Below are 22747 nucleotides of genomic sequence, written 5' to 3' on the forward strand. Positions count from 1 at the left end.
TGTATAATTTATTTTAAGATTACTCACTCCATCAATGTATATTTTTTATTTATAACATTATTTATTATTTCAAATCTCTTTTCAATTGACTGCAATTGTTATGAATGAATGAGAAAAATAAAATATCAAGTTAGTGAGTCATCTACTTAATTACTGGAATTAACATTAATATCCTTGTCTCTTTCATTTTCTTCCTTGATTTCTTTTCCTTTTCGTGTCATTTCCCTTACTTCTAAGTGCTTAGTTGAATTTTATAAGCATGAGTTAATCTTTATTTGAGTTTGATTAATTCTTAAAGAGCTAAAAAAAATGCTTAAGAGTGGAAAAAGACAAGAATGAGTAAGCTCATCTTGTGAAAAAGCCTAAAAGAGTGAAAACTTAAGTGGAGGGAATTCTTGTGAGGACAAACATATGAGGGAGGATGTGAGGTTTATTTTTCACTAATGTTTTCTCACAGCTTTTAAAATGTCCACAAATAAGGAAATATTAAACAAAGAAGATCAATGGAATATGGCCTTTGTGACAAACACAATGCCACAATAATTTGAATGCTTAAACGTGGTTTTCATCAAAATCCTAATCGTAGAGGCATGATCTTGTCAAGTGGAAGAGTGAAAACAAAGAAGATTATGAGTTTGATTTTGAAGTGGGTAGAAATAAAACTAGAAGAGTTAGGCGTGCAAGGTGGTCTCTACGACAAATGTGTTAGATAAGAACCTTGGAAACATCAAATTAAAGATATCCTCTTTTCAAGGTATAAATAACCATGAAGCTTATCTAGAGCGAAAAAAAAACGTACTTAATATTCGATTGACATAATTACTTAGAATAAAAGAAAGTAAAATTTGGCAATTAATTGAGTTTATTAATTATGAAATCATATGATGGAATCAATTAATGTCAAATAAGTGAAGAAATCATGAGAGGCATATAGAAACTCGGAGGGAAATGAACTTTTTTTTTTTGTTTTTTTAATAAATTACATTGCACCTAGCCTACATTTGTATAATATATATAATCTGTCTTTTTTTTTTATTTTTATCTCGACTTTACTATAAATCACTTTTTTTTGCTTTGAGAGTATCTTTACACCTAAATAAATAGAGATACATAAAATTAGAGCATAAATGAGGTAAAAATAAACAAGGTTCACCCTAAAATATAGAACAAAAATGAATGAAAAACTTTTTTTAATTCTCCTTTTCATTTTCCTTCACTTTGGTTATCCCTTTTATATCTCTCAATTTCTTTTTACATCCCACCAGAGATTATGTTGTTCCGATATTCTTATGGTCGAAAGAGGTCTTTAAAACATGTGGGAAATTTTAAACCCCAAAGTTATGCTCAGTTACGTCCTTTTTAGATCAGATCTTATGTTGCCAGCCATCCTTGATCTTTTTGTCCAAAAAAACTCCATAATTGACTTTACTTTTTGGATAGAGGTCTATCATAAAAAAAAAAAAGACTCTTCCCGAACTTCACTTTGTGCCCTTTCTTTTTTCGATTTTGGTTCACCTTGTTATTTGGCCTAATTGCCTATCTTTTTTTTCTGTCTTTTTTCCTCTTCGATATACATGTAAAATCTCGAATATATATATATATATGTATATAAATAAATTAATAGATAAATGACAATAAAATACTAAAATAAAAGGAACCTTATAGGAAAAAAAAGTAGAGAGTTAGCGTGAGAGAGGGCAAGGCAGAAAAGGAAGGTCAAAGGGAGAGTTGGTAGCCGAAAGGGAAGGAGAGAGAGAGAGAGAGAGAGAAAGAGAGAGAGAGAGAGAGAGAGAGAGAGAGAGAGAGAGAGAGAGAGAGAGAAAGAGAGAGAAAGAGAGAGAGAGAGAGATAGAGAGAGAGATGTGGCGAAACAAAGATATAGCAAGAGAGAGATGCACTGGAGGAGAAAAGAAGAAGAAAAGAAAAAATAAAGAGGAAGAAGAAGAAGAAGAAAAAGAAAAAGGAAAAAAAGAGGAAGAAGAAGACAAATAAAAAGCATATTGACATGCACAAAAAAGGAGGGCTAGATCCATGACAACCAAAAAACACCACGCGATCAGCCCTGTATGCATGGTAAAGAAGAGGCCGATCAAAGCAACAGTGTGACCGTGCTCGCAATGAAAGAGAAGAATCAACACGATGGGTAAGGGTGGTGCGACGACTGAAAGATAGGTCTACACATGGAAAGAGAAAGCCATGATGGCCGGATCGCATAAAGGTCAGATCTCGGTAGCTTTAATGAGATCCGTTCTAGATCTAGGCGTGTTGCAATTTTCATGGCGATTTCCAGTCATTCTTGACACGGCATGTTGGTTTTGGTGATGGTGTGTATTTGTTCTAGTGATGACGCATGCGGCATCATGTGGCAACTTTGATGACACAGGCGTGACGGTGCGTGTGATGACGCGTGGTGACTCCAACTATCCAGAACTACGTGTCCAAGGTAAAAATCCATTCTCCCTTTGTATTACGTTTATTTTCGAAACTAATTGTTTTTTAATATGCGTGTTCCTTATTTGTAGATGAGGGGAACTCTCCAGACAGTAACTAGAATTAAAGAGGATTGTAGACTCGAACCCAGTAAGCATTTTGGTACCTTTTCGAATCAGGCTTTAGTTACAGATACTCTAACCTCCTCCATGTTTGCTTAGCCGAAGCCTTAGCCCTAAAATAACTAATCTATGATTTATTTTAAAAATAAATAAATATTCTACGCAGGTGCCGATAAAGCCTATTAAAACTATTTATATGTGTCTTGATTTATATATTTGCTTATGCAGATTGTTATCTCAAAATATGTATTCTATTTTTATTTCATGTATACTTGTTTTGATTTTGATTATGTTTGATTTGTAATATTTTACTACTATTAATAGGTAGTATTGAATGTTTTAAGTTTATATGTGCACGAGTGCAAAAAGGGTGTGTGTGCAGGTATTGGAAAACATAAATAATATGGGGCTTTGTGTGTACTGCAATTATGTGTTTATGAGGTGAACTAGGTAATGTGGTGGGCATATGATAGTGGGTGTATGATGAATGGAAAAATGAGGTCCAAAGTATGAATAAAAATTTAGGAAAATTAAGGGGCAAGAGATTAAAAATCTTATGAATACAATAAACACTGGGAGTTGATGATACACGCCTTAGAGGTTAAAAATAAAAGCATAGAATAGGAAGGGTTTAATAAAATTTAGAGTTGCAAAGGTAGAAAAAAGGGTCATCCAACAACAAATAAAATTTAGCATTAATTAAGGGGTTGGAAAATTAGTAAACTAGTAAAGGAAAGATGAAAGTTAGAATATAACTACAACATGAAAATAAGAACTAAGAAGATTGAATAAATTATTTGAAGAAGTAAAGAATGAAGAATTAAGAGTAAAATTGGATGGGTCCTGATAAAGGACAAGGAAATCAGCTTAGCAGGACAAACAAATGAACCCTATTGTGGATACGGTATTAGCCAGTCATGATTTCAGTTATCAGAGCTCATATGGGTTGGGGTATAAGGACAGCTGGTAACTGTGGCACCTATACAGGTTGAGGAATAAGGATGGTCAATTTTTAAGATGCTCGCATGGGTTTGGGTATGAGGACGGTCGATGAATGTGGTGCCCATACTGGTTGGGGTATGGGAACAATCGATTTTTATGACGCTTATACAAGTTGAGGCATGAGAATGGTCAATTATGGTGGTGTTCATACAGGTTAGGGTATGAGGACGACCAATTGTTGTTTATTATCCACATGTAAAGGGGATTATGAGTCCTAAATAATACTAATCAACGATATCGCGCGATGAAATATGAGAAGTAAATAAAACTTTAATTCCAAGGTAGAATGATAAAGGATGAATGATTTGATTTGATTGAAATGTTTGGCTTCTAAAATATATGCTTTGGACTATTATTATGGATAATGAAATGTTTTTATTTATTGTCGATGGGAAAAATGAAAGAGTTTTTATGTTAAAAACAAATGTTATGAAAAATATAATCCACTGATAGTTTTAATGTTTTTTATAATGCTTTTAAGTTATTACAATCTTGGTTATTATATCTTTACTGAGCTAATGTACCTCATCCTATTCATTACCTTTTTTTTTTTACAGATCAGGATGTCCAAGATCCCTCTCCTAAGTAGTGATGGATTTGCTAAGAACTTTTTTATTTTGTTTTATAAAGAAGTGGAGGATTATTTACTTTTTTAGTTGTTGGCACTTATTTTAATTTTTTTTTTGAAATTTCGTTAATCGTAATTGCCTTATAATTTCGTATTTAAATTATGAAAACACATGCAAGGGATGTTTATGGAAATATTTATTTAACTTGCTCTGCTTATTTAAATATTTTCTTTTGACTCTGTTAGTTGGTAATCGTGTGTGTACGTTCGAGATCTAAAAAAAGGTCAGGACGTTACAGTTGGTATCAGAGCATACATTCCTCAGAGTCATCCCTTGTATCATGAGGTTTAGGATTCTTACGAGGTTTAGAGCCAAAAGAAATTAAGTATTATGAACCTTAGAAGATGTTTTGGAATTTCATTAGAAACATCTGTGAATATAAAAAGTGAGATTAGAAATTTTATGAATACAATAAACACTGGGAGTTGATAATACTCACCTTAGATGTTAAAAATAAATGAAAATAGTAAGAAGAATTTAAATAAACGTCTAACAATAAATAAAATTTAGGAGAAAGACAAGGTGTCAAACTAATTATATAAATAAAATTTAGCATTAATTAAGGGTTTGGAAAATTAGTAAATTAGTAAAGGAAAGATGAAAGTTAGAATAGAACTACAATATGAAAATAAGAACTAATAAGGTTGAATAAATGATTTAAGGAAGTAAAGAACGAAGAATTAAGAGTAAAGTTGAATGGCTCTTTAAAGGTCAAGGAAGTCAGCTTAGCAGGATATAAAGTTTAATGGGTCCTTTAAAGGTTAGGAAAATCAACTTAGGGGGACATAAAGTTGAATGTGTCCTTTAAAGGTTAGGAAAATCAACTTAGGGGGACATAAAGTTGAATGTGTCCTTTAAAGGTTAGGAAAATTAGCGTAACAGGACAAACATGTGAACCTTACTGTGGTTATAGTATTAGTCAGTTATGGTTTCAGTTATCAGCGCTCATATGGGTTATGGTATGAAGATGACTGGTAACTGTAGCGCCCATACAGGTTGGAGTATGGAGACGATCAATTTTTATGACGTTTATATGGATTGGGGTATGAGGATGGCCGATGAGTGTAACACTCATACAGGTTGGGGTATGGGGACAATCGATTTTTGTGATGCTCATACTGGTTAGGACGTGAGAACAGTCAATGATGGTGGCACTTATATAGGTTGGGGTATAAAGATAACCAATTAATTTTTTTTATCCATGTAACATCCTAACACCTTCGTGCTTCAATGTGGTTATGTAAAACTCTTATTTATTCGATTCTTAAGGTCATTAACTATTTAATTTAATATTTTAAATATGCATATTTTTAGAATTTATTTAAAATTATTTTATTTATATGATTTTATAACTAAGTTTTGATTTTTAGAAAAAATAAAGAAAAAATGGCAGAAAAAATCCCTCGGGAACCACGAGAAAAATCCCCACTTGTGCGGGCCCTTGCGTGCTGCGCACATGCATGCACACGTGGCCAACTGGATGTGCGCCTGTGCGCACGTCCCATCCACGCAACGCGTGAGGCTCACAGTGTGCGTGCGATCACAATGCACGCGCCTGTGTGCGGGCTTGCATGCCCAAGCGCCTCGGGTTGTGCTCGCTACCCCTTAAAAGACGTGCATCGTCCTTGGGAGGCGTGCACCATCCTTGGTCAGCATGCCATCGTCCCTCGGTTAACGTGCCCTAATCTTTGTGCCAAGTCATCACATCATCATCTCGTTAATTATTCATTAGTTATGTCCGTCAATCGTCGTGTCGCGTCACATCATGTCGGTCAACTTTTTCTCCCTCTCTCCTTACAGATTCGTGCCACTTGACAAAAATATAACGACCCATTTTCTCTATAAATAGGGGCCCTTTCCCCACAATTTATTCACATTTCCTCTTCATTTTACTTCTTTAAGAGTTTCCTAGAGAGAGATAGAGAGAAAGAGAGAAAGAAAGAATAAAACGAAAAAAGAAGAACTTAAGAACTCTTCAAACTTTCGATAAGGGAAATCTTGGTATTTTTTTGTACATTCTAATGGGCATTTCTAGAAAAATTAATTTGAAATATTGCATGTTTTAGTAAATTTTTAAGGTTGATAATTAAATTGTTAAATGATACGACTATGATGGAATATTAGTGATGCATGAGATACTATAATTTTCTCATTAAGATGTATGAATATTTTATGAAAATAGACATGTAGGCCTAACACCGTAATATTTATGCATGACATTTACAATGATATAATCCGTTAAGCTATTATCTCTGAGGGGTTCTATTTCTCCCCTATCTGATATAAAAAGACGTGTAAGGACTACTCCCTATGGATGACGACATACCGTTTGATGAGAGTAGTTACACAATATGATTTGTAGGGCTACTATAGCGATGTATGGCCATGGTTATAGTTTATATGTAAGATCACTGTGGTTGCACGATCGTGGTCATAAAGTGTGTTTTGGTTTGGTACGCCGTAAATGTGTTGTAGTTTGGCAAGTCATAAATATGTTGTGGTTTAGCAAGCTGTAAATGTGTTGAGATAAAAATAACTTTGTCATTCTACCGTAGTAGTCGAAAATCTTTATTACCCTCAGGAGATATATGACAGAACAGTTTCGCATGAAGAATAAGTAAAAGATGAAATAAGAAGTCATAGTATGATTCATATTTGTTCGATTTTCTCTATTCTATGCGTAGTTGATATAAATGTCTTTATGTTAACAATTTTTAAATAGAATAAAAATATTTTCTATATCATTGAGATGGGCTCACATGCAACAATCTTTGACGGTAAGTAGTTAACGGTATATTTTCTTAAATTTTAAGCACATTTAAAATCTTAGTAATGTTGTTTAAATATCATTTCACTTACTGAGTTTATAGAACTCACATCTTTTCATGTCCCTCTTCCTAGATACGAATGATAGTGATGACCTACTTGTCGATTTACCAATCGAAGTTTTTGAGGATCCCATGGATCCTTGAGATGATACGAGTTCATGTTTTTGGCATCAGTGATGTAAAATTTGGAACTCAAATTTTACTTTGTAAGAGATTTGTAAAAAATTTATTTCGCTACATTTAATTTATTTTAATGCACTTGTAATCTATTTCTATATCTGACTCCCTTATGCTACATTTAGCATTTGGAATGTCACAATCCACATGTAGAGGTGATTCTTATGAGTCCTAAATAATACTAGTCAATGGTATCATTTTATGAAATATTAAAAGTAAATAAAACTCTACGTCTAAGATAAGATGGTAGAGGATGAATGATTTGATTTAATTGAAATGTACGACTTCTAAAATATGAATATGCTATGATGACTATTGTTATTAATAATGAAATGTTTTATTTATTGTGTATAGGAAAAATGAAAGAATTTATAAATTAAAAACATATGTTATTAAAATTATATTCGATCGGTAGTTTTACTGTTTTCTACACGTTTTGATGAGCTATTACGGTCTTGGTTATTGTATACTTATTGAGCTAGTGTAGAGATAATGTGCATAAATAACATCTTTATTATTTATTTTGAATGCTTAATTAGGCTACTTACTATCTAATTTGAGTAATTTTTTTTTTTGTTTTGGTGTAGGTTGAAGGATAAAACTCAAATTCAGACAAATAGTGCAGCAGGAGCAGATTCTTTGCAGAAGCAGCTATTAGTTCTAGTACAAATCTCGGGTAAGACTTAAACCTCAGTAAGAGCAGTAGATTTTGGTTCACGCATAACCAAGCTTTAGGCAAGGTTTGCACTTTCGTGGTAGCAAAAAACACCAATTCACGCATAAATAACCCTTAGGCACGTCCTAGTAGCGGAAGTAGGCATAAAGACACACACAGACAAGCCTTGGCCAAGGCTTAGACTCTAGCAGCAGTAAATATTAATATCCTGGAATGCTTTTAAATTTAAAAGAAAATCATGTTACAACCAGGAAGTGGGAAATCAAATCAAGTAAAAGATAATTTTGGAAAACAAAAAAAAAAGTCGAAATCACCATAGAAATCCTATCTTCACAATTGGAAACTCTGATCATGTCGATCTTTAAATAGGAAAAAAAACATAGAAGAAAGGATTGTCGACAATAGTAGCAGATTGGGTCTTTCTGAAAACATAAAAACATTATTTTATGTATTGAGCTCATCATGATTGGCTGAACAAATATTTTTTCCAGTTAAAGATTAGTTGAAATTCCAGTTTGGGATTATGAGATCTAACTATTTTTATTCTTGTTATCGTTTGAGCTTCAATATTTATATATCTCGATATAGATATTGTTATTGTTGTTTTTTGATGATTTAATAGGGCCCATTGAGCATGCAGTATAGCAGCATATTGCCATTCAAACTCCTAAATCCGTAATAGTTTAGGTTGATTTGATGATTAGTGTTGAATTAGTTTCATACTAAGAGCATATATAATCTAGTTTAAATGAGTCACGCGGTTGAATTCATTTATTAAAATAAGGTCCTTCTAGATTTTAATATTGTTAATAAACTAAACTCTATGAGTGTCTCTGTAGTTTTTTATTAACAAGAATTAGTCAACAAGCATCTTTTGGTTAATTTAGGATTAAGGAAATATTGATTGTAAGGAGTGTCTCTGACAATTAGAATTGGTTTATTAAAATTTAAAGAAAACAATTAGTGCATCAATGATCAATCTCGTAACTTGAATCAAAACTATTCTTTAACTAGAATTCAATTATAACTGCTTGCTATTTTAATTACTTGTTGATAATATTCTTTACCTTTCAGTTTTAAGTTTCGTTGATTCACTTTAATTCTTTATCTTACATTAAACTTCCAGCTTTGTTTTATCACTAGCCATAAAAAAAGAGTGGTTCTCAATTCCTTGAGGCTTCGATCCTAGTTGTCATTGCTACAAGTTTTAATTTGTTCTTAGAATAGAAAATTATTTTTGGTAGCTCACCCTATTCATTATTTATTTATTTTTTCCGATCAGGACATCTAGGATCCCTTTTCTGAGTAGTGAAGGATTTATTAAGAAATTTTCTATTTTGTCTTAAAAAGAAGCAAATGATTATTTATTTTTTTAGTTGTTGGCACTTATTTTAATATTATTTTTTGGAATTTTATCAATCATAGTTGTCTTATAATTTGGTATTTACAATATGGAAACACATACAAGGGATGTTTATGGAAATATTTATATAACATGTTGTGACTATTTAAATATTTCTTTTTGCTCTGTTAGTTGAAAATGATGTGTGTACGTTCAAGATCTTAAAAAAGGTTCGGGACGTTACAATACAGGCCTCTAAGCACTTTTCTGAGCTTTTTTTTTTAATGTTAACCTCAAGGCAATAATCATCCTCTTTTTCCTCTCAATTTCCTAACGTGTTGTAGTCATCATTGGCCTTTGGCTCTTTCTTATTACAAGTGACTCAAAAAAGAGGAAAAAGAAACCCTAGTTTTTTCTTCTTTCCACATACTCGATGGTTGAATGAAGATTTATAAGGTTATCTGAAATGAAACAACTGATATCTTGGGCTTAATTTAAGAGTGTAAATGAGCTCATTTACATGTGTTTCGACTCAAATTGAGAGGCTACAATGTTGAGTTTGCGTTTGAAATATGTTTGGGTTCATTTAGCCTAAATAAAGGGTTTGGATTGCGTTTTAGAAAGTTTAGGCTAATAGATTAAGAGGGTTGTATTTCTCATTTCTTTTTTTCTTTCTCAATCTCTTTTTCCTTTTCATTTCTCTTCCATTTTTCTTTCTTTTTCTTCTTCTTTTTCTTATTTTTCTCTTATGTTTTCTTTCCTATGCTCTTTTCCCTTTGTTCTTTATTTTTTTTTTCTCCTTGTTTTTCTTTACAACAAAACCGAAAAAAAAAACAATAAAATAGATAAATCAAAAGTTGTAATAATTATTATTATAATTATGAAAATATAAATTGTACACAAATTAAAGTTTTTTATTTAATTTTTTCAATTTATCATTTCATGAAATTATAGTTGTTATTATTATTTTTTGATTGGTTAAAATTCGGATGTCATAACTGTAAACAATAAATTCGGAATGTGTTAATAAATTAATTAATAATTATACTTTTAAAATTAAAACTTAATTATGGTATGATGAAAATTTCTCTTACCTCATAGAAAATGATATATCGGAATGCGTTAAGCCACGCGTACGTTGTCTGATTGCATGTCAACGTGGCATGTTCTCATTGGGTAAAGAGTTCCAACAATATAATTTCTCCACGGAGCCGGATAACTTTCTTCACTAGCCGTTTCTTCTTCCACTTCCAAAATTCATTTCTCAAGAGCTCAAAAATCAACAGTTGATTTGAAACCTAACAATACTCATATGTTCTTGAACAGAAACTAATGGAAGCTTTGGCTTTCTCCTCCTCTACAACTGCCATAGCCACATCCTTGGCTGGCAACAGGTTGCCTTTTCCTTCACTGCTCTCAGGAAACGGAATTCGGAGGAGGAAAAAAGGCGTTTCTTTATTGGTACGTGCTTCGGGAGAAGAAAAAATAAAGCTTGACAAATGGGAGCAGATGGAGCTCAAATTTGGTCGCTTACTCGGTGAAGACCCCAAACTTACCTTAGCCAAGGTACCTCTTGTTACTTCTAGACTCAGTTGGGTATTTCTGTTGGCTGGATATGCTTAGTTGCATTTGTGCTATTCCAATTAGTAATGTTCAAGAATCTATAATTCAACTCTGTTATACTCTGTTATTACTTTATTGAGAATGCAATGAAAATTGTTTGTTGGGCTTTTATAATACTGGGTTTGCCTTCTTAGTTCTGGTTTTGCTTGTTTTAGCCGATAATAATGTGTTTTGTTTTGTTAGATAATGGGCAGAAAGGCAAACCCAGATGCTGCTTTTGTTGAAATAGAGAAATCTTTCCATAAGAATGAGGGAAAATTAATTGATATAGAAGATGTTCCATTAGATTGGGACGATGGGAAGAAAAGTTCTTCAGATGGTTTAAGTTTAGTTAGGCCTGTTCCAAAGAAAGGAATCAAGTTTGAAGCTAGTCATAAACCTGCACCAGAGAGAAAGAAACCAAACCGGTTTGTTGGGAATAAGGCGGAGACTACTAAGGGGAAGGCTCCTAATGTTATCTTAAGAAAGCCAACCGTGTTTAATGAGAATGACGTTCAGTATAAGCCATCCAAGTTTAATTTCCAACCAAATTTATCATTGAAAATGAGTAGTGAACAATCAAAGGAGAAATTTAGTGATATGACATTGTTGAGGAAACCTGAACCAGTGATGATTAATCTTGAGAAGAAGCAAGAGGCTTCTTCTGGTAACATGGAGGATGGCTCTATTGATAATGGTAATGAGTTGAAGGTCAGGCAAGTTGGTTATGATGATTTTACTCTATTAGAAAGACCTGAAGCGAAAGCAAAGCTTGAAGAAAAACAAGAGCTGTGTGGAAATGTGGATGCAATAGTTACAGTTGCTACTGAAGGAAAAACTTTGCATGCTACTGCAACTAATGATGCAATAAAGAGTGAAGTTGAAGAACCTGTCAAAATCCCGGATGGTTCAACTCTGAAGTGTTCTGAGGCACAAAATGATGTTGGTAATCCTCTGTTTCCTTATTAAGTATTTTATTAGAGGAATACGTTTTTCACACTAAACAATTCATATAGGTTCTTATGTGCATTTGGGTCAGCAAGAGTTGATTCTAAAGTCCAAGTCTTATCTCAGTGCATTGCTGCCCTTACCTCATTTCTTGAACCAGTCTGGAAAGCTTGATGCTAACACTGAGCTTGGCTTTTGAAGGATTGCAGCCACTTGGGCAGAATACTGAGGAATCTGCACAGGAGACAGCTGTTCTAGGTAATCCATCCGATAAAGATTTTGTTGATCCCAGTGTCCAATTCTCTCTACCAGCCACCCTCCAAGGAAAACCGCAAAGGTTTTTGTGCCTTCCTTCACTTTTGTGTGTAAAATATTTTCCTCTGTATTGGTTTTTCATTAACGAGATACTGTGTTACAGACCATACCAATCTGCAAATGAGACACCAAAACCTACTAGTGAAGACGCAGATCTTTTGACTCTTGAAGGTTATAGGAACTCTTTCGAGCTTAAGAGTCTTCCTTTATCAGCTTCGGAGGTCAGATAATTTCTTTTTTGGTAATTTGTTTCTTTTAGTCAATTACTATGTTGTAATTCTTGCTGTTATATGAAACTGAAGGATACTGATTGGAAGAGGGCAGAAGACCTGCTTAAGAGAAGGGAAAAAGTAGAGGTGGAGCTAATAAGCTCCAGCACAAGAGGATTTGTTGTAAGTGCACCTTATTTTTCTTAATGTTTCTTTGTTCACATTGATATGTTCTTCGAATTTGATCTTTCTCAATTTGGACAATTGTTTTACAGGTGTCATTTGGCTCTTTGATTGGGTTTCTGCCTTACTGCAACCTTGCAGCGAAATGGAAGTTCCTAGCTTTTGAGTCATGGCTGAGGCAAAAGGGATTAGATCCATCTGTATACAGGCAAGACTTAGGAATCACTAAAAGCCAGGATCTCAAGAATGAAAATTCCTCTCTCAATTCTGGCCAAGATCCAGAAATTGAAAGAAAATCTGAGGAAAAAATTTCAGATGATATGAAAGTGGAAGATCTTCTTAGGATTTATGACCAGGAGAAATTAAAGTTCTTGTCATCCTTTATTGGCCAAGTAAGAAGTTGCTTTTGATATCTAAATAATCGCTGTTGATGCTCATATGCTCCATATTTGCAGAGAATCAAAGTGAATGTGGTCATGGCTGACAGAATATCTAGAAAACTCGTGGTTTCTGTGAGGCCAAAAGAGAACGAAGAGCTAGTTGAGAAAAAGCGAAATCTTATGGTAAGGAACTATCGTCAATTGTAACATTCTTTAATTGCTTTCTGATAGAATTTTCTTTCAAAAGATTTCACTCTCATTAAGTGCTTAATTATCATTCACTAGCAACAAGAAGTGTTTGTGTAATTTAAAGTACAATAGATACAGAGCAATTACATGAGACAGCAGTTGGAAGATGCAGTATTTTATGAATATGTGAATATCTTCACTCATGCTAATTGATTAACCTTTTTGATCTTCTTAGGTTGACATATGAAACGGCTAGAGCTTGTTTGGGTCAGTGTCATAACACTTGCTTGGAGCTCTATGTTGTGGATTTGCTAAAAATATTTCAGTGCTTAGGCTCACAAAAGTGAAATGAAATCCCTGTTGAACTATTTATTTTTTAGGTTTCACTGAATGCGACTACTAAAAGACAAGTCTGTTTCTTATTGTGGAATGGATTAGCTACTGATTACCTAAATAGATCAGAAATTACAATTTTATTAAATGTACAACTATTATGTTATCTAGGAGTTGTTATTATAGTTTTAGTAAGTTTAGGATTTTATATTATTAATATTTAGTTTTCCTAGTTATATTAATAGTATTTCTTATTTTATTAGGATTAATATTTTTTATGATATTAGTATTAGTTTCCTATCTTATTAGGAGCAGTATTTCTTGTCTTATTAATTTTATTATTTTTTAGCTTAATATATTTTTGAAAAAATATTTTTTACCTTAATCCTATTTGGTAAAGGTTACTTAGGAAGCATTACAAATATTTCTGTAATTTTATTTCTTTCTGGACATAATTAAGTTATTAAGTAGCATGCTTTGAGAGTTTCTCATTTTTTTGGTTGTATGACACAATCAGACCTTTAAATATAACATTTAAGATTACTTAGATGTGATGTGTAAGGGACACAAAGTATGATGTTTTAGATTTTTACCTCCAAACTCCAAGTAGGTAAACTATAATGTTTCCTGCATAAACTTTCTTCTTTTAGTTTTTTACGTATGTTGTAGTCCTGTATTTGGTTCAGTACGTGTTGAAGACTTGAAAGATGCTTGCAGCTTGTTAGATGGATTTCCTTCCTTTTTGGGGGTTTAGGGATCACTGGGCAGAACCTTTTGGTCTTTGGAATTTGGTACTCTAAACCTTTGATTATAATTATTTTCAATAATTTTATTGACACGATTTTTAGGCATTCTTATAGGCAACCCACATAATTGGCGCCTTAGTTTCTAGGAGCTTGCAGGAACTTATGAAGTCTTGACAGAATTCATAGCAATGTGGATCCAAAATCCTAACTCTAACATTTTTCTAATTCATAACATGATAGATCCAAAATCCTATCTCAATCAATATCTTTTCTAACTAAGCCTAAGTAGACACCTAAACCAAAAAGTGATGCAGAACAAGAAGATATTACTTTGAAATAATTTTTCAATTAAAGAAATTTTTTTTTTGTTTTTTTTTAAATAAATTGAAGAACTTTTTTGCAATAATTTTTATTTTATTTAGGTTATTTAACTTTATTTATGTATTTTAATATTTTATTTCCTATTTTGGTAGATTTTAGGTATCTTAAATATTTATAAATATTTTAGATTTTCTTTTTATAATTTCATTTTTAGTTGTAACTAATACCTTTATAGATGTTATAGCTATCAACAAAGGATAGATAGATGATGATGAATTAAAAGTTCTTTTTATAGAGTTTTATTCCTTGTTATCTCACTCTTATTCATTATTTTGCTCACTATTCTAACTTGTTCAATTTACTTCTACCTACATTTTATCATCTTGATCTACAAATTGACCTATCTATATCCTTTAGTTTCTCATATAAATTTCTTGTTTTCCTAAACTATTTGTGGATAAGTTAGGGATAAGTTATTTTGACTAATATTCATCTTGCATAAAAAAAAATTTCATGCTTAAGGAGAAAAAGAACTTTTCTCTTATTCTTCTGGGTGAAGGGAGAAAAGTAACCTTTTTCCTTCTTGTAGTAGCATTGCTCTTCAATTAAATGATATTGAACATTTTTTCCCATCTTTTAGCTAGAAATGAGTGGGCTATTTCTCTTGCAAAAGATAGTGGTAATAATTATCGAATATTTCGGGGCTCTACGTGCTTTCTGTCGTTTTCCTCCACTAGGTTGAACCAATTTTTTTTTTTTTTTTTGCATTGCTATCCAGAAACATTGGGCTCCTTGACCATTGTGACAACGGGCTTCTAAATCTCTTTCCTCCAACTCCACACTACTTAATTGTTTAACTGGTGGCAGTCTCAGAATTGCTTGCAATATTCATTTTTATATTTGTCCTTGCCACCAAGCTCATGACGTAATTTTCTGTGTATTGCATATTTAATTGTTCTGTGTTTGGGATTGGGTTATGGGTTAACTCAAGTTGAAGTATAACTATTTTAGTCTCTTGATCAAGTGTGACTAGATGACATGGATGATAGTTAAATCCTCTTTGGCAATTTTGACCATTGGTTGTGGGCATTTCCCCACCAAATATCTCATTTAATGGTTGGAGTTTCTTGATGAAGGGTAGTAGGCAGTCATCTATTTAATCATCATAATTTCATGTTGAAGGGTAATTACAAGTTCTGAGTGGCAATTAAATCTCTCTCTCTTTAGTTGTGAATGTTAGTTATGGGTAGTTACTTCTCTCATTAAGTGTTCATGGAGGAGTGTTAGTCTTTCTCGGCAACCAGAGAATCTTCTACGGTCTCTTGTGTGGTTTTTATTATAGTTAGTTGAATAAGAACTCAGCATCCTGCAATAATGTGTCTATTGTGTAAATGCTCCTATACCACCAAACTTTCTAAGTTATCAGGATTTTTTAAACGTCCTTATTTACTTAGAATTCTTACCTTGTTTTATTTTGAGATAAAAAGTGCAAAATATATATTAATAGAGTATCAGGGGGATACCACCCATGTACACAAAATTTACAAGCGTGTTAAGGTGTCAATAACATTCCCAAAATTCTCATCCCTAATATTGTTATGTCTTAACAAAATAAAATCAAAATAATGAAACTATCTATCTCTCAACCTATAAGTCAAAGTCTCTTTACCCTCAAAAGTTTTAAAGTTCTTTTTTTTCCATATGACCCAAAAAATAGTCACTGGATTTAATGAATTCTTGTTTCTTACATAAACAACCTCATGCCTAGATTTCCTACCTAACAGTACCCGCCATCACCCAATTAATTTCCAAAAGCCCATAAATCATGCTCCACAAATCATAAGTCACAAGGCACCACAAAAGGAGATGATTGCAAGATTCTGCCGTATTCAAGCAAAGGTAGCACATGTTGACTAAAATATGGCCTCTGGACATCAACTTGTCAGTGGTCAGTATGCATTCCTTTCTTGCCTCCCAAGCGAAAAAAAAACAACTCTAGGGGGTGCCTTCGAATTCCAGATTTTTTGAGCTGGGTATTTGTGGCTCCTTCTGAACCCTTCCCTCCTAATATGGCTGTAGCAGGATTTAACTGAGAATTTTCCATTCTGATTCAGCTTCCATAGTGCCTGTTCCGGTTCATTATTAATCTGTTGAGAGTCCAGAAGATGCAAAAGAGCTTCATACTCATGAATCTCTCAATCATTCAGAGTTCTAGTAACATTCACCTCCAGGACCCTGGTGCCATTGATTTCCCTGTATGCCTCCTCAACTACCATGTTTCTTGATTGTGTGATTGCAAAACTTCTGGGGAAGTGGCTCATAAGACACCCCCCCATCAACGCCACCATCCAGCCAAAACCTGATTCTGTCACCTCTCCCAATTTTCCACTGGGTACACTCCTCAAAACAAAGCTATTCCAACAAGATTTTCCTCCACAGCCCTAAGCCATACTGTCTCCTAATTCTACCCAAGTCATACTTTACTTGTTTTCCTTTTGATTACTCTTTTGTTCCCTTTCCAACAGCTTTTGATCACAAGAGCAACCTTAAAGTCAAATACTAGGCTCTAGCATATGCTCACAAATTTCTCAATAAGGTAAGGCAACCTTCAAGATAATGTACACTTTGTTGATTTTTATGTGTCCCTCTAATCAAATTGATTGTCAAATATTATGATGATCAAGTTATTGATTAACTGATCAAACCACATGGTTTTGACTTTAAGGTTCCATATATTAAGTGTATCCATAACTCAGATTGCTCTTGGTGAGAGTCATAGTGACGCAGGAGGGTATGAGAAGGATCGTTTTGACTCCCGGAACTTCAATTCAACGCATGCAATTTAGAAACTTAAGCACCTAATTAACTCTCCCTACAACTACCTATATGCATGCATAAACAAGCAATAGGAAAATTTAAAAATGAGGAAAAAGAAGACGCCATGACTTACTCGATAAGTTGATCCCAACTCTTCGGTTCAAAAAGATTTCGAAAAACTCTCTAGTTTCTAAGAACTTGAGGACATTAAGAAAATGAGAAAAAAGCTAATTCTTAAAGAAAGCAAAAAGATTTAATTTATTAATTCTCAAAGTTGTTTTTACAAAACTAGAACTTAAACCTTTATATAAGTTTGTATTTTCTATTTCTAATAGGAATAGGATTTAGAATTCCTATCCAAATTCTAGGACCTAATTTGATTAGAAAACAAATAGATAATTAATTAAATAATTATACTCTTATCTAGTAGACTAATTTAAAAAAATAAGAGAATTAAAATATTTAAAATAGTACTACTCTTCTTTGTAGTTGAAGTTGACTTTCCATACTCTTTTAACTTGTACTCCTACTTGGGCTCCAACTCATCATCCTTGTTTCTTGATTCTTGATGATTTTTGAGTGAGATTTTGTTGTAATTTATCTAAATGTGAAGTCGGATTCTTCAAGAGATCTTCAGCAAGCAAAATTTCTCCTTGGCCGAATTCATAGTACTTCCTGGTTTCTTCTTTATGTTGAATTTTTGCTTTATCTCCTTGATTGATTGTATTGGACTTGGACTCTTCTTTTTCTAGCTTGTACTCTTCCATGGAGATGTGGATCTTGTTTTAGGACTTGTGATGAAGGTAGGAGAATGCTCTCCTCATGTGGGTGGAAGTCCTCTTCCTTCTCTTCTTTTCCATGATGTTTGAATTCACCAAGATTTGGGAATTCTTTGGCCAATTGCTTCAAGGAGTCTTCTTTTTCCTTTTTCTTCTTGAAGTCGGATTGCTCATTCTCCTCCTCTTCATCGGATTCAAGGAGGATTAATCTCCTCTTGCGGCTAAGCCGGTCCTTCCTTGACGGCTCTTGGCCTTGGCCGTTGGGTGGAGGAACCGAGTTTGGCTGGTTCTTTTTGGCCCTCTTGGGTGGTAGCCAAGCCGTATCTTGGTCCTCCATGGTGGACTGCGAGCTTAAGGCCCTCTTCTCATCTCAGGTTGGGCTTTCCAAGCCCCTTTTGGGCCGACTCTTGGTGGCATGATCCATGGGCCTCCGGGTATTTGCTTTGGGCCGCTTGGGCCGATTCTTGTGGTCTCCATGGGCCTTATCTTGGGCCTGGGAATCGGTTTGGGTCTCAAGAGGGTCCAGCCCATTAAGATCTAAGCCAATAAGTGGATGGTCATGTGCATAGGCGTGTGCGGCACATGTGGTTCTTATGGGTTGCCTTGCGGCGGGTCTGCAAGTTTGTGGGTGTTTGGCCCACTGGTTGACAACTTCTTGCGGGTTTCCCACTTGTCCTGGGGCTCCTCTTTTGACAGAGATTCATAGCTACCAGACATCATGTCACATAGGATTCTTCTTTCTAGGTTCCCCTCCCCGTTGCATTCCTACAGTTATTACACTCACTATTGGGTGCCAACTATTGTGCTTGGCTTTCGAATGTTTGCTCAATGATAATCCTCAATACTTAGTTACACTCACTTAGGATGACTAATGACTAGTGGTTGTCACCAATGTTTAGCTAGAACGGATGTTGTTAATTTCTTAGTGACCATCCTTGGTCAATACCCATGCCTCCAATCTTAATGGCACTCCAAGCTCTATTCTTATTACACCCACCTAGTATATATTTGTAACGATCCGGAACTTAAAAGAAAATAAAGTCATGAATTAAATGCGGAAGCGAAACAATAGAGTTTAGGGTTTATATTTCTTACACAATAATTTAGAATGTCCAATAGGAGTACGGAAATGACCATTTTAAAAGAATAAACAAAAATTAAGGAAATAAATAAAAGGTAATATGCTAAGTATTTTAGGACGACCTTCACTAGTTTTTGAAGGGAGTTCGGGTGGTGAACTATTCATAACCTTCTTATGGATTGGGATCTGAGTTTTGGTACTCTTAATCTGAAATAGTTAATGAAAGGGTAAAAATATCGCACTACTCATCGATACAGAAACTGAAGGTTGGTAAAAATCATAAAAACAACTAATGGAGCTCTTGATTTAAGTAAATTCATTTATCATAAAGAAAATTATTTATTGCATATATTTATCGTTACGAGATTTCCAAAATCGACCTATAAAGACAATAACCCAAATAACATTCCAATTTTATATTCAAGTGAGTAAAAACAATAACTTTCCTTTTTTATTTACTTATTGGTATATCTGAGGGCCCATAGAGATGTCATTTTATGTGTGAACTAATATTCAACATTGTCAACTAACCGGTCGTCCCCATATCTCGTCCGGTATGAGCATAAAAAATATCATCCTTTAATACCCCGTCCAGTATGAGAGTGAAACAGGCTGTCCCCATACCCTGTCCAGTATAAGCACCAAAAATATCATCCCTCAATACTCTATCCGGTATGAGAGTGAATCGGGCCGTCCCCATACCCTGTCTGGTATGAGTGCCAAAAATACTATTTCTCGATATTCCGTCCAGTATAAGACAACATTCATAGTAAGGTTTCCTATGTATTCGGTCCGTCCAACATCTTGCAGGATATCCAGTAAGGCTATCATTCATTCACATAACCAATCAATTTTCTGTTTACATTTAATTTTCAGTTCCACGATTTAACCGTAAATCAACGCAAAACAAACAATACATGCATTAAGGAAACACAACTGAATCATTTTACCAATTCTAATATATTATCATGCATTTAAAGCTGTAAAATCAAACAATCAGTTAAACAGGACAACAGTAATAAATAGTCGGTTCTGTATCCATTAGTAACCTGTAATTAACTCTCAAAACTTTCTAAATTACGCCAAATACTGTATTATTGATAACTAAATTTCAATTCCATAATAGGGAATAAGGTGAAAGATTTTTACCCGAATCGGTGTCCGAAACACCGAACTTTCTACTGCGCCTACTAGCGGTTCCCGAGTTTTCTGAATTTTCCTGCAGAGGTTAAAACACGCTTTACATACCTAAAAATATCCCAAAAAATCCAGAATTGGTCAGTTCTGACCGGTTTTATACCCATCTCTGTGAGATAACACGTTAGGAGGATTCGGTTGGCCAAAAAAAGTCAAAAAATAAAAACTTACCGGTGGCAGGATTTTCTGGTGCGGCGGCTCTGCCGGCTCACTTTCGCAGCTAGGCATTTTTCTTTGTTTAATCTGTAGAAAACAGAACGGTGAATACAATAGTGGAAAAATTGCACGAAATGGGAAATGAGAAACGGGAAGGGGTTCATCGGAGGCGATTTTGGGTTTTGTCTGCAGCGGCCGCAGCGGCCGCAGCGGACTTTATCCGCAGTTTCTGGCTCATCCGCCGTTCTTTTTGCTCCGATTTGACCATGGGCGTGTTTGAAATCAAATTCCAAGCGGATAGGAGAATTTTTACATTTTTTGGCGGTTGGAGATGGCTCTGGCGCGGCGGTCGGCTCTCTTCTCTGACGACTGGTTCTTCTTCGGCGAGAGGTTGGCGGCTAGAGTTTGGGTTCGGTGTGATATGAGATATTTATACCATTCTCCCTTAAATTTGTGCTGTTTATCGCGTTTGATCTCGAACGTCCAATCGCGTTTAAAGAAGAAATGAATTTAAACCGTTCATCGCGATTTGATCTCGATTGTACGATTGCGTTTAAAGAGGGAACGAATCTGAACTGTTTATCGCATTTAATCGTTACAGTCCGATTGCGCCTGAGGAGGGAACGGATCCAGACCGTCCACGTGCGCGGGAATACATCCAGGCTGTCCGATCGCGGGTAAGCGGATTACCAGCGTGACCTCTAGCGGGGCACCGAGTCAGCGTGCCTTGCCACGCAGCATGTTTCGGTTCGTCGAGGCTGTTGACTAGGCGGTCCTACGTGGTGTAATTTTTCTTAATTGCGTTTTAACTCCCAGTTTTCGATTTTTTTTTTCAAAAATACATTTCGAACCCAAAGTTTCATCCATTTTTCACAAAATTATTTTCAATTTCATTCTCAACCAATTTTTTTCCTAATTTTACATTAAACAAAATTTATAAATTTAAAAATTATATTTTTATACATTTTTTTTAAACTTTAAAATTAAACTTGAGGCAAATTCCGGATTCGAGTATTATAATGTTAGCCATTAGTGATTATCTATCAAATATTTAACAAGAACAGGTAGTGTTCACTAGCTACCAACCAATATTGTTTTCCCACTCTTTACGACACTCTATTTTATTATATCCAGTAGGGGTTTTGTTAATTACTAGTGGGTTAAAACTAGTGCTTTTCCACCAATCTTTAATGGGAAAAAACTTTGGATACTGCCTTAGAAAAACTAGTGGTCATTTTTTCTCATTCTCTTCAAGTTGCAAATTTTAGCTCATAAATGGTGACTAATGTTAAATTGACTACTAAGCAAGACACGCATAAGGTATGTACTGGTTTTGACACTATGCGCGATATTTAACGTAATTTTGGAAGAATACAGAAACTTTTATACTGCACAACCCCATCAATTCAGAACCTACAAGTTGCACAAGTTGCTAGAGCTGATAGGAGACCTGTTGAGGATAGTCATGAGGATTTTACCAGGAAGGTTAAGTCAAAACTCTTGTTTTTGATGGAAGATGGAATTCTGATTTCTTCCTCAGTTTGCTTAGTTTAATTGAAATATATTTCAACTAGTAGGAAATCTCGGATGCATGAAAAGTTGGATTTGTTAGCATGAAGCTTGTGAGCTTCACAAAAATGTTGTGGTACAATATTAATTAGAATCTAATAAAAAGAAGACACTCGTCGGTTGAAACACGGGACAATATGAACTATTCTTTATAAAAAATATTCACCTTCGAACTGCTTTGACGAGACTCTTGGTGGGGTTTGCACCTTTATTTGAGGTGATATATATGTTGGTAACTGAGTGCACATTTAAGTTTGAAGAGTTAGAACTTTGAAGTTAGTTGGTAGAAGGTGATAATCATGTGGCATCTCAATTGAAACCATGCTTAAGGACTGAAATTAAAAGAAAATTAATCCGGGCATCTTCGAAGACTATAGCCCAAAGTTACAATTTACCTTTGATGGTGAATAATATTTCTTGGAATCAACTTCCAAGAAGACCTTTGGATGGATCAATATCAATTGTTAACAATCCTTCCAATGCAACAAAATTGCTTGTTTCAAGTGTGAACAGATTGGAAATATGCCTACCAATGCCCAAAGAAGAACAATTTGGTTAGGATGAAACGAAAGGAAATATGAAAGAAAAGGAGGAAGGTTATGTACCCTATGATAATTTAGCTGAAGATAAAGTAGATACCTCAAATTTGGCTACAACAACATGCATCTTAGCTGACCCTAAAGTAGAGAAATAAGAACCTGCATGTTTTGTGGAAG

The 22747-nt window shown here is 34.3% G+C and overlaps 1 protein-coding gene across 9 annotated transcripts in view; it reads left to right on the forward strand.

The window, feature by feature from the left end:
* The first annotated feature begins 1679 nt into the window (after positions 1-1679).
* LOC110812604 (Nucleic acid-binding, OB-fold-like protein) overlaps positions 1680-22747 on the forward strand; it is a 56910-nt gene continuing 35842 nt past the window's right edge. For 3 of the 9 annotated variants that reach the window (XR_015818505.1, XM_088218038.1, XM_088218042.1), the window contains exons 1-11: positions 1680-2218; positions 2342-2443; positions 2523-2580; positions 7776-7864; positions 10533-10772; positions 11013-11754; positions 11958-12093; positions 12175-12292; positions 12374-12463; positions 12556-12855; positions 12919-13026. Coding sequence is in view for 6 of the 9 variants with exons in the window: in XM_088218038.1 (XP_088074164.1) it covers positions 10539-10772; positions 11013-11754; positions 11958-12093; positions 12175-12292; positions 12374-12463; positions 12556-12855; positions 12919-13026 (1728 nt within the window). In the remaining 3 variants the exon portion in view is untranslated. Of the gene's footprint in view, positions 2219-2341; positions 2444-2522; positions 2593-7084; positions 7218-7775; positions 7865-10431; positions 10773-11012; positions 11755-11957; positions 12094-12174; positions 12293-12373; positions 12464-12555; positions 12856-12918; positions 13027-22747 lie in introns of those variants that run through there. The other 6 variants (XR_002539322.2, XR_002539323.2, XM_022039424.2 and 3 more) reach the window with 4 other exon arrangements.

This window comes from Carica papaya, chromosome 4 (assembly GCF_054855325.1).
Source record: "Carica papaya isolate Zhongbai chromosome 4, ASM5485532v1, whole genome shotgun sequence".
In the NCBI taxonomy this organism is placed as follows: domain Eukaryota; kingdom Viridiplantae; phylum Streptophyta; class Magnoliopsida; order Brassicales; family Caricaceae; genus Carica; species Carica papaya.